Source organism: Mustelus asterias, chromosome 9 (assembly GCF_964213995.1).
Source record: "Mustelus asterias chromosome 9, sMusAst1.hap1.1, whole genome shotgun sequence".
Lineage (NCBI taxonomy): Eukaryota > Metazoa > Chordata > Chondrichthyes > Carcharhiniformes > Triakidae > Mustelus > Mustelus asterias.
In genome coordinates, this window is record NC_135809.1 from 85,674,124 (window position 1) to 85,688,706 (window position 14,583).

The following is a 14,583-nucleotide window of genomic DNA, read 5'->3' on the forward strand; positions in this document are numbered from 1 at the left end:
AAGGTTCACCAGGTTGATACCGGAGATGAGGGGTTTGGATTATGAGGAGAGGCTGAGGAGATTGGGTTTGTACTCGTTGGAGTTTAGAAGGATGAGGGGGGATCTTATGGAGACTTATAAGATAATGCGGGGGCTGGATAGGGTGGAGGCGGAGAGATTCTTTCCACTTAGTAAGGAAGTTAAAACTAGAGGACACAGCCTCAAAATAAAGGGGGGTCGGTTTAAGACAGAGTTGAGGAGGAACTTCTTCTCCCAGAGGGTGGTGAATCTCTGGAATTCTCTGCCCACTGAGGTGGTGGAGGCTACCTCGCTGAATATGTTTAAAGCACGGATGGATGGATTCCTGATCGGTAAGGGAATTAAGGGTTATGGGGATCAGGCGGGTAAGTGGTACTGATCCACGTCAGATCAGCCATGATCTTATTGAATGGCGGGGCAGGCTCGAGGGGCTAGATGGCCTACTCCTGCTCCTATTTCTTATGTTCTTATAAGATTCGGCCCAAAAAACACGTCAGCGCTGTCGGCAAGAAACACTCTATTTTTCACGCCGGACCAACACTCTGCCATTTTTTGGTAAGATTTCACCCAGTTCATCCCTCGACACATAGTCCAGGGTCTTGGAATGTGCCAGGCTGCAACATCCTGTCATCCACAGCTCTTTGCGATGGAAGAGCGGGAAGTTTCGGGAAGACCAAAGAGCATCTTTCTCCAAGTTGATGGTCTTCCAGCAGCGGTGGATCTTGGCGTATGTAACTGGGAACAGCCTGTGGAACAATTAGTCCTGGTTATGAAGCTGCTTGGAATGAACCTCAGAAAAAAACTACCACATCTCTTTCCAAAACTCCTGATGCAAAGACACATTCCAGAAGGAGAGGGTGGTGACAACCTCATCCCCACCGCAGTTGGTTCAAAGGCAGGGCGTGGAGCAGTGAGACTGGGCATGCCAGTAGGATCTAACTAGGAGGATCCATCTCACTACCAGCCAAGCTACAATTTTTTTAGTCCTAATTGAATACATACATACAGTTTAACAGAGAGATATTTCATTGAAGTAGATTTTCACCTTCACCATATAGGCAGCAATCTGGCAGAGTGTGGTTCTCATTGAACATGCCCACTCTTCATTCCTTTTGGAATGATGGTCAGGTGAATTCAATAAAGAGCAAGCAATCTATTTTGTCAGGTTACTGAGCATACAGTGAATTTGATCGTGTAGCCTACTGCTTTGTACATTATTCTATTCTAGACCGTGACAAAATAATGTATCCTGTGACTCCGCATGAGCAACAATCTGGAACATTCCCTAATGTTTAACATATGGCACATAAGTCATTTGCAGCTGCTTTAAATTTATGCATGTGACCATTTTTTTCCATTCACTGCGACAATACTTCAGAAATTGATGTTGAGGAGATTTGAATTAAGATGCAATTTGACCAGTTTTCTCTTGCTTCAGATGTGGATTGGGCAAGGACGTGATTGAATTGGCCTTTTTTTCTTATCTAGTCTTTACTAATTGTACTTTTAAAAATGCACTAAAGCTCTACATCCAGGGACAGTTACTTTGGATTGTTGTTCCCGAAGTGGATGGTAAGAGTCAGGACATTTTGCACCACACCCACCTTGGGACAATCTGCGGCAAATGGCGTGATGTTCATCATTCCATCACTCAAACTAGCCTCCCATTCATTGACTCTGTCTACACTTCCCGCTGCCTCAGAAAAGCAGCCAGCATAATCAAAGACTCCACATCCCTGGGCATTCTCTCTTCCACCTTCTTCCGTCAGGAAAAGATACAAAAGTCTGAGATCATGTACCAATCAACTCAAAAACAGCTTCTTCCCTGCTGCCATCAGACTTTTGATTGGACTTACCTCGCATTAAGTTGATCTTTCTCTACACCCTAGCTATGACTGTAACACTACATTCTGCACTCTCTCTTTTCCTTCTCTATGAACGGTATGCTTTGTATAGTGCGCAAAAAACAATACTTTTCACCATATACGAATACATGTGACAATAAATCAAATCAAATCAAAGTTCGTTATGGTAGTGATTGTGGTATGGATGGAATTGGGTTCACTGCTGCTGGATGCAGAAAGGAGACAGCCACAAAGGCTGCCAAAAAAAAAGTGTTGTGGTGGGCCTTGGTTCTCTGGGACTAGTTGTTTTGTGAAAATTTAGGTCCTCCAGCCCTCACACCCCACCATCCCGCCACCTATTCCCCATGCCACTCCCATGCCCCTATGACAACTTAACGCAAAGTCATACCCCCATCCACCATCATGGCCCCTTATAACTCCATGCCAACTTAATGCCAACCCACTTAGCACTCTTAGCCCTTACAATCGTCAGGTAAACCCATCCAGTATCCACCTTGGGCAGACAGGAGCCATTTGAGCAGACATAAAATGAATATCTAAAATATGTTATAGCTTTTACTATAATAAAAATACCTCTCCCATTCATGAAAGCTCATTCAGAACATTTAAATGCCCTCAAGTACTTCTTTCCTTATAAAAATAAACAAACAGCTAGTCTTTTAATCACCTTTTTGAATTATCAGCCAAACTATGAACTAAGTATCCCATTGGTGAGGTTAATATATGTTATGGAAAGCAACCAAATACAAATAATGCTATAATGATAGCCATTGTGTACATGTCAACAAACAACTGTTATAACTGCTAGAACATTATTTTCTTCATTTTCACTGGCACAGGCAGCCTTTATTAATTTTTAAAGAGCTGAGGATTTAAATAACTTCACATCTTGATTGTTCTGCGTACCTTATCTGCCCTGCTTGAGCATTTAAGAATTTGTGACTCCCACACTACAGGATTGTCCTTTCTAGTTTGAACTTGGCACTGAGTTCAAACGTTCAAATGGTCTGACTGAGTTCAGATTTCTCTCTTGTGTGGGTCATGCCTTGCCCCTTTTCACCTACCAGCAAAATGTGCTCTGTTGGAAGTTGGGGAGGACCTTCTGAATCCATTTTTAAAGGTTTGCAGAGTCTGCACAACTTTTCAAATATTCAGATCTCTCTCTCTCTCTCCTTTGCCCAAACAAGCTACCAAACTGTGGTTTTGAAATTTGAAATTTTTGACAAGTTAATTTATTTAGTTGACTGTTAAATGCAGACAAAGGAGGAATTCTGCGCACTAAAGCAGAATGTCCTGATTTTTGGCCAAGGCCAGATCAGGTGCAAAATTAGTGAGTGGACCACATATGATTTTGTGTCAGGAATAATACCATTAATCAAGGCATTTGATAATGCCATTTTTATTTCCAACAAAATTCAAAACCATTCAAGACATGGGAGAAGAAATCCGTTTGTGTAGCCGCAGACCATTACCTGCAAGGCATTCTTCTAAAATATTACTGCATTATATGTAACAGCTTACAGAGCTATCTGGCTCGGAGAATCAATGTGGCCCCTCTCTGAAACAATTTCTTCTACTCCGTGTTAGCATAATTCACATAGCATTCATGAATGCCATGGTTATTGATTTTCTTTCTTTCAAAGATTGACGATTTACACCAGCAAATGTAAATGTGTGGAAAACTGCATTTTAAATTCTTGTGAACATACAGAACTGACAGGCAGGAAAGACCCAGCTGCTCCATCAAGCCCATGGTGAGGGCCACGGTCGGAAGATCAGGACTGAACACTTCCCTTCATCCCAGCCTCCTTACTTCTGTAGCCATAATGTCTTTGGAGATGTAGGGAAATGCAGCTGATATGGGAAAAATTATTCTGGAAATTCCCTCTCCTACCCATCATTCATCAGGTGATTAAACCAGCCTAAGAAACCACATGCACCAAAATTAGCGTTGCCAACTCCACACCCTTCATAGCCTCCTCGATCTTCTCAAACCGCTGAAAGTAATTGAAAAGCAGTTGACCGCATTTGAATTTCCATAACTGTGTAGATTGTCATAGGCTTTCTCTCTGGAGAAAACCTGCTCCCTAATCAGGTAAATCAATTGTTGAGGAGGCAATCTTTCACAGTACTCCATGTTGAAATACTAAAGACAGAATCTGAAGAAATTTATTCTCGAGAGCATGTAATTGAGAAACACGTGATTGTGGGCTTGGAGGACTGAATGAAAGGAACTTGCTTGTCAGGTCTGACCTGTGGCTGTTTCTTCAACATCTCTGCTTTGTGGGTTATAACAGTAGCCTGGGGCTTGCTCTCCTTTCAGATACTTTTTCTCCCTTTTACACGGAGGTGTCCACGACATAAATGCATCATTGTTGGAGAATTCCAATGACTTGTTCAGAACAAATGCCTTGTTGATGAATTCTGCTTTGTTTTTGCGTTAAACAGGTACTGGTTGTGGTACACAACTAAGACATATGTCGGTGGTATTGCTAAAAGAGTGTACGAACGCTTGCGGAAGTGGCAGGTCAATTTTTTGGCACTGCAGAGAAAGAAGGACCCAGAGCAAATTTTCCTGCAGTGCGTCCCCAAAAACAAGGTATGCCTTTCCTACAGAAAGAAGAAAGAGTTGCATTTAAATAGCACCTTTCTTGACTTCAGAGCATCCCAAAGTGCTTTACAGCCAATGAAGTACTTATGAAATGTAGTCACTGTTGCATTTGAAGTCACAGTGAGTGAGTTTAATCCACATGTCGAGTGGATGAATCAGATCAGCAAAGGTAGCCTGTAAAATTAGGTCATAGAATGTATTCAGTAAATTTGCTTAGAGCAGTACGTTCTCCGGGATTCTCCAGCCGTTCACACTAGCGGGATTCTCTGGTCAGAATCTGGTGCAGTAAGAAGTTTAACAACACCAGGTTAAAGTCCAACAGGTTTATTTGGTAGCAAAAGCCACACAAGCTTTCGGAGCTCCAAGCCCCTTCTTCAGGTGAGTGGGAATTCCAGATCCTCGTCTTTGCTGGTAGCGGCAGCAGGACATGAACAGCCAGAGAATCCTGGCCTATATCTCTGAATTGGGACTTCAACTCAGTCAGTTGAGCTATGGCTGACACCTTTTTACACACTTCATGAGAAGGATAATTGGCTGCCTTTGTCCAGCTTTGCAGACAGATATCTTATTTATTCGTTCGCAGGATGTTGGCCTCGTAGGCTAGGCCAGCATTTAATTCCAATTTCAATTCTCTTCCCACACCAAGTGGTGCACTAAGACAGACTTTTGTCTGTTTCCGTAGCTAGTAATTCCTGGAACAGGTCACTAGGCTGTTGTCGGAGGCTTAAAGGTTGAGAGGGTGCCACTCTGCATCAAGCATAGCTGACCAGGAGCCTCTCCCCACTCTTAATGCCAGCCATTGGCGTGTGTTGAAGGATTTTGCAGGTTGATACTCAACCTGTTTGGCTGCACTATGAATGCACCTTCCTTGGCCAGCAAGTCCTGGGGTGGGACTCAAACCCAGAGCTTCTGGCTCAGAGGCAGGGTCACTATGCATTTGGCCACATGCCATCTGCAGCATTTAATGCTTGTCCATATTTCACAATGCTTGTGAGATTTTATTTGCCTGTTTTTCTTAATGTAACCTTTTGTGGCTTAGGTTGAATCCGTTCGCAATAAGTTGGAGCCCAGATATAGTGGTCCCGAGCCATCTGATATTGTCGAAATGTTTGAAGGGGAACAGTTTTTTGCTGGATTTGAAAAAGGGATTGAAATAGATTCAGGTAATGTCGTGATGGATTGGTGTTCTGTTCAATGATGTATGACCTTTCTGAGGTTATGATGTGGAGATGCCGGCGTTGGACTGGGGTAAACACAGTAAGAAGTTTAACAACACCAGGTTAAAGTCCAACAGGTTTATTTGGTAGCAAAAGCCACACAAGCTTTCGAGGCTCTGAGCCCCTTCTTCAGGTGAGTGGGAATTCTGTTCACAAACAGAACTTATAAGACACAGACTCAATTTACATGAATAATGGTTGGAATGCGAATACTTACAACTAATCCAGTCTTTAAGAAACAAAACAATGGGAGTGGAGAGAGCATCAAGACAGGCTAAAAAGATGTGTATTGTCTCCAGACAAGACAGCCAGTGAAACTCTGCAGGTCCACGCAACTGTGGGAGTTACAAATAGTGTGACATAAATTCTGATTCTAGGATCGCATGATAAAGACTCAGGAGGAAAAAAGCAGAAATATTTATGTGAAATAGTGTGACATAAACCCAATATCCCGGTTGAGGCCGTCCTTGTGTGTGCGGAACCTGGCTATCAGTTTCTGCTCCGCGACTCTGCGCTGTCGTGTGTCGCGAAGGCCGCCTTGGAGAACGCTTACCCGAATATCAGAGGCCGAATGCCCGCACACACAAGGACGGCCTCAACCGGGATATTGGGTTTATGTCACACTATTTCACATAAATATTTCTGCTTTTTTCCTCCTGAGTCTTTATCATGCGATCCTAGAATCAGAATTTATGTCACACTATTTGTAACTCCCACAGTTGCGTGGACCTGCAGAGTTTCACTGGCTGTCTTGTCTGGAGACAATACACATCTTTTTAGCCTGTCTTGATGCTCTCTCCACTCCCATTGTTTTGTTTCTTAAAGACTGGATTAGTTGTAAGTATTCGCATTCCAACCATTATTCATGTAAATTGAGTCTGTGTCTTATAAGTTCTGTTTGTGAACAGAATTCCCACTCACCTGAAGAAGGGGCTCAGAGCCTCGAAAGCTTGTGTGGCTTTTGCTACCAAATAAACCTGTTGGACTTTAACCTGGTGTTGTTAAACTTCTTACTTTCTGAGGTTGCCAGTAAAGTTAAAGTTTATTTATTAGTCACAAGTAAGGCTTACATTAACACTGCAATGAAGTTACTGTGAAATTCCCCTGGTCGCCACACTGCGGCACCTGTTTGGGTCAATGCACCTAACCAGCACGTCCTTCAGACTGTGGGAGGAAACCGGAGCACCCGGAGGAAACCCACGCAGACACGGGGAGAACGTGCAAACTCCACACAGACAGTCGGGAATTGAACCCGGGTCCCTGGCGCTGTGAGGCGGCAGTGCCAACCACTGTGCCACGGTGCCGCCCAGTTTGCTTTGGAGATTGCAACTCTTTTCTCATGATATTCATATTAAAATACATCTGCATCAAAATTATATACTGTCAAATGAAAATGCAAGAGCTGTATTTCACTGATTTACTAGCTTTTATTCACGTGCCTTCTAAACAGACAGGCAGCTGAAGATATTTATTATGTTGCAATTGAAGAGCAGTAGATTTTCTGTCACATTACAACGGGCTGATCACACAGCTGCTAATTCAAGGTCACATATTGACAAATGGGAGAGGCAGTTTAAAATACTTATTCCAGATGACTCTTGGCAATTCTGATGCATACGTTCTGAAACAGTGGAAGAGACGATGAAAAAAGATCATTTGGAGGGAGAGGAAATTCACATTTTGACCACTGTTTTCAAGATAAACAGTTCGAGGAAGAATTGGATATTATTTTTCAAATTGCATTTGCGGCTCTGTTAAAGCAGAGGAAAATTTATGCTTTAGGGCTACATAACATTGCTGTACAGCACTGATCAAAAACCAAAATAATAAAGCTTGAGTACTTCATCTCATCATCATAGCATGGTCAAGGTTGTATTACGGTTCATAACTCTCCATGGCATCTAATAACTTTTTAATAATGCATAGGTTTCCATATTAATATCACTTTTTTGAGTACTGCAATACTATAATTTGAGATTATGGCTGGAATTTCTGGGCTATTCTCGCTGATGGTATCTTCTAGTCATAAGAACATAAGAAATAGGAGCAGGAGTAGGCCATCTAGCCCCTCGAGTCTGCCCCGCCATTCAATAAGATCATGATAGTGGTTTAGTTCCACTTACCCGCCCGCTCACCATAACCCTTAATTCCCTTATTGATCAGAAATCTATCTACCTGTGTCTTAAACATATTTAACGAGGTAGCCTCCACTGCTTCAATGGGCAGAGAATTCCAGAGATTCACTACCCTCTGAGAGAAGAAGTTCCTCCTCAACTCTGTTCGAAACTGACTCCCCCTTATTTTGAGGCTGTGTCCTCTAGTTCTTGTTTCCTTTCTAAGTGGAAAGAATCTCTCTGCCTCTACCCTGTCTAGCCCTTTCATTATCTATATGTCTCTATAAGATCTCCCCCAGCCTTCTAAACTCCAACGAGTACAGGCCCAATCTACTCGATCTCTCCTCATAAACTAACCCCCTCATCTCCGGTATCAACCTGGTGAACCTTCTCTGTACTTCCTCCAAGGCCAATATATCCTTCCGCAAATAAGGGGACCAAAATTGCACACAGTACTCTAGTTGCGGCCTCACCAGTACCTTGTACAATTGCAGCAAGACCTCCCTGCTTTTATACTCCATCCCCTTTGCGATAAAGGCCAACATTCCATTTGCCTTCTTGATCGCCTGCTGCACCTGCAAACTGAGTTTTTGCGATTCATGCACAAGGACCCCCAGGACCCTCTGCACAGTAGCATGTTGTAATTTTTCACCATTTAAATAATAGTCCATTTTACTATTATTCCTTCCAAAGTGGATAACCTCACACTTGTCAACATTATACTCCATCTGCCAGATCCTCGCCCACTCACTTAGCCTATCCAAATCTCTTTGCAGACTTTCCGCATCCTCCACGCAATTCGCTTTCCCACTCATCTTTGTGTCATCCACAAACTTTGTTACCCTACACTTGGTCCCCTCCTCCAGATCGTCTATGTATATGGTAAACAGTTGAGGCCCCAGCACCGATCCCTGTGGCACGCCACTAGTCACCAACTGCCAACCAGAAAAGCACCCATTTATTCCAACTCTCTGCTTTCTGTTAGATAGCCAATCCTCAATCCACGCTAACACTTTACCCCCAACTCCGTGTACCTTAATCTTCTGCAGCAACCTTTTGTGAGGCACCTTATCGAACGCCTTCTGGAAATCCAAAAACACCACATCCACCGGTTCCCCTCTGTCAACTGCACTCGTTACATCTTCATAAAAGTCCAGTAAATTCATCAAACACGACTTTCCCTTCATGAATCCATGCTGCGTCTGCTTGATCGAACCATTTATTTCCAGGTGTCCTGCTATTTCTTCTTTAATGATGGATTCCAGCAATTTCCCAACTACGGACGTTAAGCTAACCGGCCTGTAGTTACCCGCCTTTTGTCTACCTCCTTTTTTAAACAGTGGCGTCACATTAGCTGTTTTCCAATCAGCCGGCACTTCCCCAGAGTCCAGCGAATTTTGATAAATTACAACCAACGCATCTGTTATTACTTCTGCCATTTCTTTCAGTTCCCTGGGATGCATTCCATCTGGGCCCAGGGACTTGTCTACCTTTAGTCCCCATTAGCCTACCAAGCACTACCTCTTTAGTAATAGTAATCATTTTAAGGACCTCACCCCCTACAGTCCCACGACCGTCAATTTTCGGTAAGCTATTTGTGTCCTCTACCGTGAAGACCGACACAAAAAACTTGTTTAAGGCCTCGGCCATTTCCTCGTTTCCCATTATTAAATCCCCTTTCTCGTCTTCTAAGGGTCCAACATTTACTTTAGCTACTCTTTTACTATCAGTTTTTATATTTTGCGCTAGTTTAGTTGCATAATCTATCTTTCCTTTCTTTATCGCTTTCTTAGTAGTTCTTCGTTGTTTTTTAAAGCTTTCCCAATCTTCTAAATCCCCACTAGTTTTGGCCACTCTGTACGCATCGGTTTTTAATTTAGTACTCTCCTTTATTTCCTTAGTTATCCACGGCTGGTTATCCCTTTTCTTACATTCCTTCTTTTTCACAGGAATATATTTTTGCTGAGTACTGAGAAAAATCTTCTTAAAAATCCGCCACTGTTGCTCAGCTGTCCTACCAACTAGTCTGCACTCCCAGCCTACATTAGCCAATTCTGCCCTCATCCTATTGTATTCCCCTCTGTTCAAGCAGAGGAAACTGGTTTGGGACCCTACTTTCTCACCCTCTATTTGTATTAGAAATTCAACCATATTGTGATCACTCATTCCAAGAGGATCCCTCACAAGAAGATCATTAATTTTACCTGTCTCATTACACAGGACCAGATCCAAGATAACCCGCTCCCTCGTAGGTTCTGTAACATACTGTTCGAGGAAACTATCGCGACAGCATTCCAAGAACTCTTCCTCAAGTCCACCGCGTCCGACTTGAGTCAACCAATCAATATGCAGGTTAAAATCCCCCATGATTATTGCTGTTTCGTTTTTGCACGCATCCATTATTTGCTTGTTTATAGCCCGACCCACCTCAAAGTTATTATTTTGGGGCCTATAGACCACGCTCACCAGTGACTTTCTCCCCTTACTATTCCTTATCTCCACCCACAACGATTCCACATTCTGCTCCTTAGAGCCTACATCATCTCTCACTACTGCCCTGATGTTATCTTTAATTATCAGAGCTACCCCACCTCCTTTTCCTTCCTGTCTATCCTTCCAAAATGTCTGATATCCCTGGATATTCAGTTTCCAGTCCTGGTCACCCTGCAACCACATTTCTGTAATGGCCACTAGGTCATACCCATTTGTACTGATTTGTACCATCAACTCATTCACTTTGTTACGAATGCTACGTGCATTCAGGTAAAGTGTCTTTATGCTAGCCTTTATATGGACCCGATTTGTTAGTGCATTCTTTTGATTGCACGCTCTGTCCCTACCTGTCGCAAACTGGTTATCCTTCCCCAGACCATCTCCTTGCACTGCGTTGACCACCTCCCTTCTTGTGTTTGTCACCTTTTTTACTCTGCCTGAGCCCTTGACTCCTTTAACTAGATGAATGTCCTCATCATTAACCTTCACTCGTACCCTCTCCTTTACCTTTGATTTTGTAATTCCCCCCCTCCAACTATTTAGTTTAAAGCCCTATTTACAGCCCTGGTTATATGATTATAACCAGGGCTATAAAGTCCTGGTTATAATCTGGTATAGTCCTGGTTAAACCAGTCCAAAGATGTGCGGGTTAGGTTAATTGGCCATGCTAAATTGCCCCTTAGTGTCCCGGGATGCATAGGTTAGAGGGATTGGCGGTTGAATGTGTCGGGATATGGGGGTGGGACCTGGGTGGGATCGTGGTCGGTGCAGACTCGATGGGCCGAATGGCCTCTTTCTGCACTGTTGGGTTTCTATGATTTCTATTATCCAGGACTCTGGTCCCAGCACGATTCAGACGAAGACCATCCCATCTGAACAGGTCCCATCTTCCCCAATACTGGTGCCAATGTCCCATGAATTCAAACCCATTCCTCCCACACCCATCTTTGAGCCACGCATTTACCTCCTTAATCTTATTGACCCTGCGCCAATTTGCTTGTGGCTCAGGTAGTAATCCAGAGATTACCACCTTGTTGGTTCTGCTTTTTAATTTGGCTCCTAGCTTTTCATACTCCCTCTGCAGAACCCCTGTTCCTGTTCTGCCTATATCGTTGGCACCTACGTGGACCACGACAACTGGATTCTTACCCTCCCACTCCAAGTTCATCTGCAGCCCAGATGAGATATCCTGGACCCGAGCACCAGGCAGGCAACACAACCTTCGGGATTCTCGATCCTGGTCACAAAGAACAGTGTCAATACCCCGAACTACACTATCCCCAATTACCACTACATTTCTTTTTTCTTCCTCCACCTGAACGGCTCCCTGTACCATGGTGCCGTGGGCAGTTTGCTCGTCCTCCTTGCAGTCCCCGTTCCCGTCCACACTGGGAGCAAGAATTTCAAACCTGTTTTTACAGATTCAGGGACTGAGGCTCTTGCAACTCTACCTTCTGGATCCCAATTCCTGCCTCACTCGCAGCCACACCCTCTTGTCCCTGACCCCCGGCTGAATTAGTTCGTCTAAGGGGTGTGACTGCCTCCTGAAACACAGCGTCCAGGTAACTCGCCCCCTCCCTGATATGTCGCAGTGTCCGAAGCTCAGACTCCAGCTCATCAACCCTGAGCCGGAGTTCCTCAAGCAACCAACACTTACTGCAGACATGCTCACTGGGAACCACAGTGGGGTCCACCAGCTCCCACATCATGCAGAAACAACACATCACATGACCCTCCATCCCAATTACCTAGTTTAAGTTATTACAAACTAAGAAATAATCCTACCGTGCCTCGCCCGTTACCGCCTAAGCCCGATGAGCCAAAGCCCTTTAGCTCTCACTCTGCTACCTGCTCACTCCGCTGCCCGCTAACAAAGCTGCCCGCTGGATAGTGCACTTTACGCGCTAAAAAAAAACTCTTCCCAGTTCACCCCGCGGCCCACTTCCGCTTTACTTTTAAAGTAACTTTCTTAACAAAAATCAAACCCCGCAAAAAACTAAAAATTAGCCAGTCGTTTACCTTCACTCTCCCGCCACAAATCGATCCTCCTCTCAGCTTGTTCCAACGAACAATGAGTCCCACCAGTGAACCCCCTCCACTGGGACACAAAATGGGAAACCCCGTGGTTAGTCGCAGGATCAGAAGATCCCGCCACCAGCCAATTGCAGGCTGCCTCTGTCTAGTGAAATGCCGCAGGGTTGTCAAAAATCCAGTCCAAGGTCTCTTATTCTGGAATGTGATATTCCATATCCTGTATTTGATTTCCTGTTGCACAATGGGAATACAGGCAAACTAAGACATCTATTGTCATTGAAGTGGAAGTGTTAGAATTGGAGAGCTTTACACCATAGAAGGGGGTTGTTTAACCCATCGTGCTTGTGTCAGCTCTTTGAAAGAGCAGTCGTGTTTAGCCCCACTACCCAGCTTTATTTCCTATAACTCTGGAAATTAGTCACCTTCAAGGAGACGTCTAATTGCCTTTTGAATGTCCCTATGGAATCTGAATCTTCTGTCGTTTCAGGGAGTATAATGATCTCAACAAGTCTGTGTGTGAAAATATTTATCTTCATTTGCCCCTGGTTATTCAACCAGGTTACCAACCCTCTTGCCAAAGGAGACATTTTGTTGATCAAAACCCCTCATCATTTTGAATAGGTCCATTTGGTCTCCCCTTAACAACTTCTGCTCCAAGGAGAAAACTCTCAGCTTCTCCAATCTCTCCACACAAGTGAAGCCACTCATCTCTAGTTTCATCCTGGTAAAGTTCCTCTGTACTGTCTCCCAAGACCCGGATTTGCTGAAAGTAATGTGTGTGTATTTTTACGTGTGTATGTTAATGCAGCCTATGAGCCACATTCCACAGTGGTCTTCTTGCTGCTCCTGTTTTGGGGTATACATTCGCTGTACACGAGCTCCAGATGTCAGCGACAGAGAGGGTGAAAGATGTATTTTTTGAAAAACAGATGGAGTTTAACAGCGTTAGATCTGAGTGACAAGTAGCAAATTACTGCTCATGTTCCAGCACTTAATGAAAAGTAAGCGAGTGTCCTGATGCATAAACTATTGGATGTCTGGCACATAAGCCATAAGGAGGAAGCAAGGAGTGTTTGCTCAGAATATGAGCTTCAGATTTGGGATTCTGACTTTAACAGTTGATGCATGTCTTAAAAAAAAATCCTGGCCATTGTTTCTCTTCCACATTGTGACATGAGCTGTTGTGATGTACTGACTTACTTTGGATCATGAAATATGAATAATTCAGTGTCCTCCATATCACATCATGGTATTCCCAGTGAGGAGACTCCTTGATGTATTGTGATGTGCACAGAGAATAAGATGACTAAGATGCTAGAGTGAGCAAAATTTTAATTTAATTCATAACCCATCATGGCTAGGACCAGTACACAAGCTGAGGAAAGGACTAAGAAAATGTATGTTGGTGTCATGATTAATTGTTTTCTAATTAATATTTTAAATATTCACTTGTGCAACAGACCACTTAAGTATTTGCTTTATTTTCAGATCGGCCAGACTGTGTGGATGGGAGGGTTGGGTTCACCTTTTACTCGCACCTGAAGAACAGTAAGGAAGTTTATGTCTCCACTGTGGCTGACAGGAAAACAAAAGCCGTTAAAGGACAGGTGAGTGATGTTCCCGCTTTAGAACATAGAACAGTACAGCACAGAACAGGCCCTTCGGCCCACGATGTTGTGCCGAGCTTTATCTGAAACCAAGATCAAGCTATCCCACTCCCTATCATCCTGGTGTGCTCCATGTGCCTATCCAATAACCGCTTAAATGTTCCTAAAGCGTCTGACTCCACTATCACTGCAGGCAGTCCATTCCACACCCCAACCACTCTCTGCGTAAAGAACCTACCTCTGATATCTTTCCTATATCTCCCACCACGAACCCTATAGTTATGTCCCCTTGTAATAGCTCCATCCACCCGAGGAAATAGTCTTTGAACGTTCACTCTATCTATCCCCTTCATCATTTTATAAACCTCTATTAAGTCTCCCCTCAGCCTCCTCCGCTCCAGAGAGAACAGCCCTAGCTCCCTCAGCCTTTCCTCATAAGACCTACCCTCCAAACCAGGCAGCATCCTGGTAAATCTCCTCTGCACTCTTTCCAGCGCTTCCACATCCTTCTTATAGTGAGGTGACCAGAACTGCACACAATATTCCAAATGTGGTCTCACCAAGGTCCTGTACAGCTGCAGCATAACCCCACGGCTCTTAAACTCCAACCCCCTGTTAATAAAA

General features: G+C 43.8%; 1 protein-coding gene across 2 annotated transcripts in view; it reads left to right on the forward strand.

The window, feature by feature from the left end:
- Positions 1–14,583, forward strand: part of pidd1 (p53-induced death domain protein 1) — a 76,552-nt gene that overhangs the window by 40,915 nt on the left and 21,054 nt on the right. For both annotated transcript variants that reach the window (XM_078220460.1, XM_078220461.1), the window contains exons 11-13: positions 4,332–4,482; positions 5,534–5,657; positions 13,841–13,959. In XM_078220460.1, the coding sequence (XP_078076586.1) occupies positions 4,332–4,482; positions 5,534–5,657; positions 13,841–13,959 (394 nt within the window). The remainder of the gene's footprint in view (positions 1–4,331; positions 4,483–5,533; positions 5,658–13,840; positions 13,960–14,583) is intronic.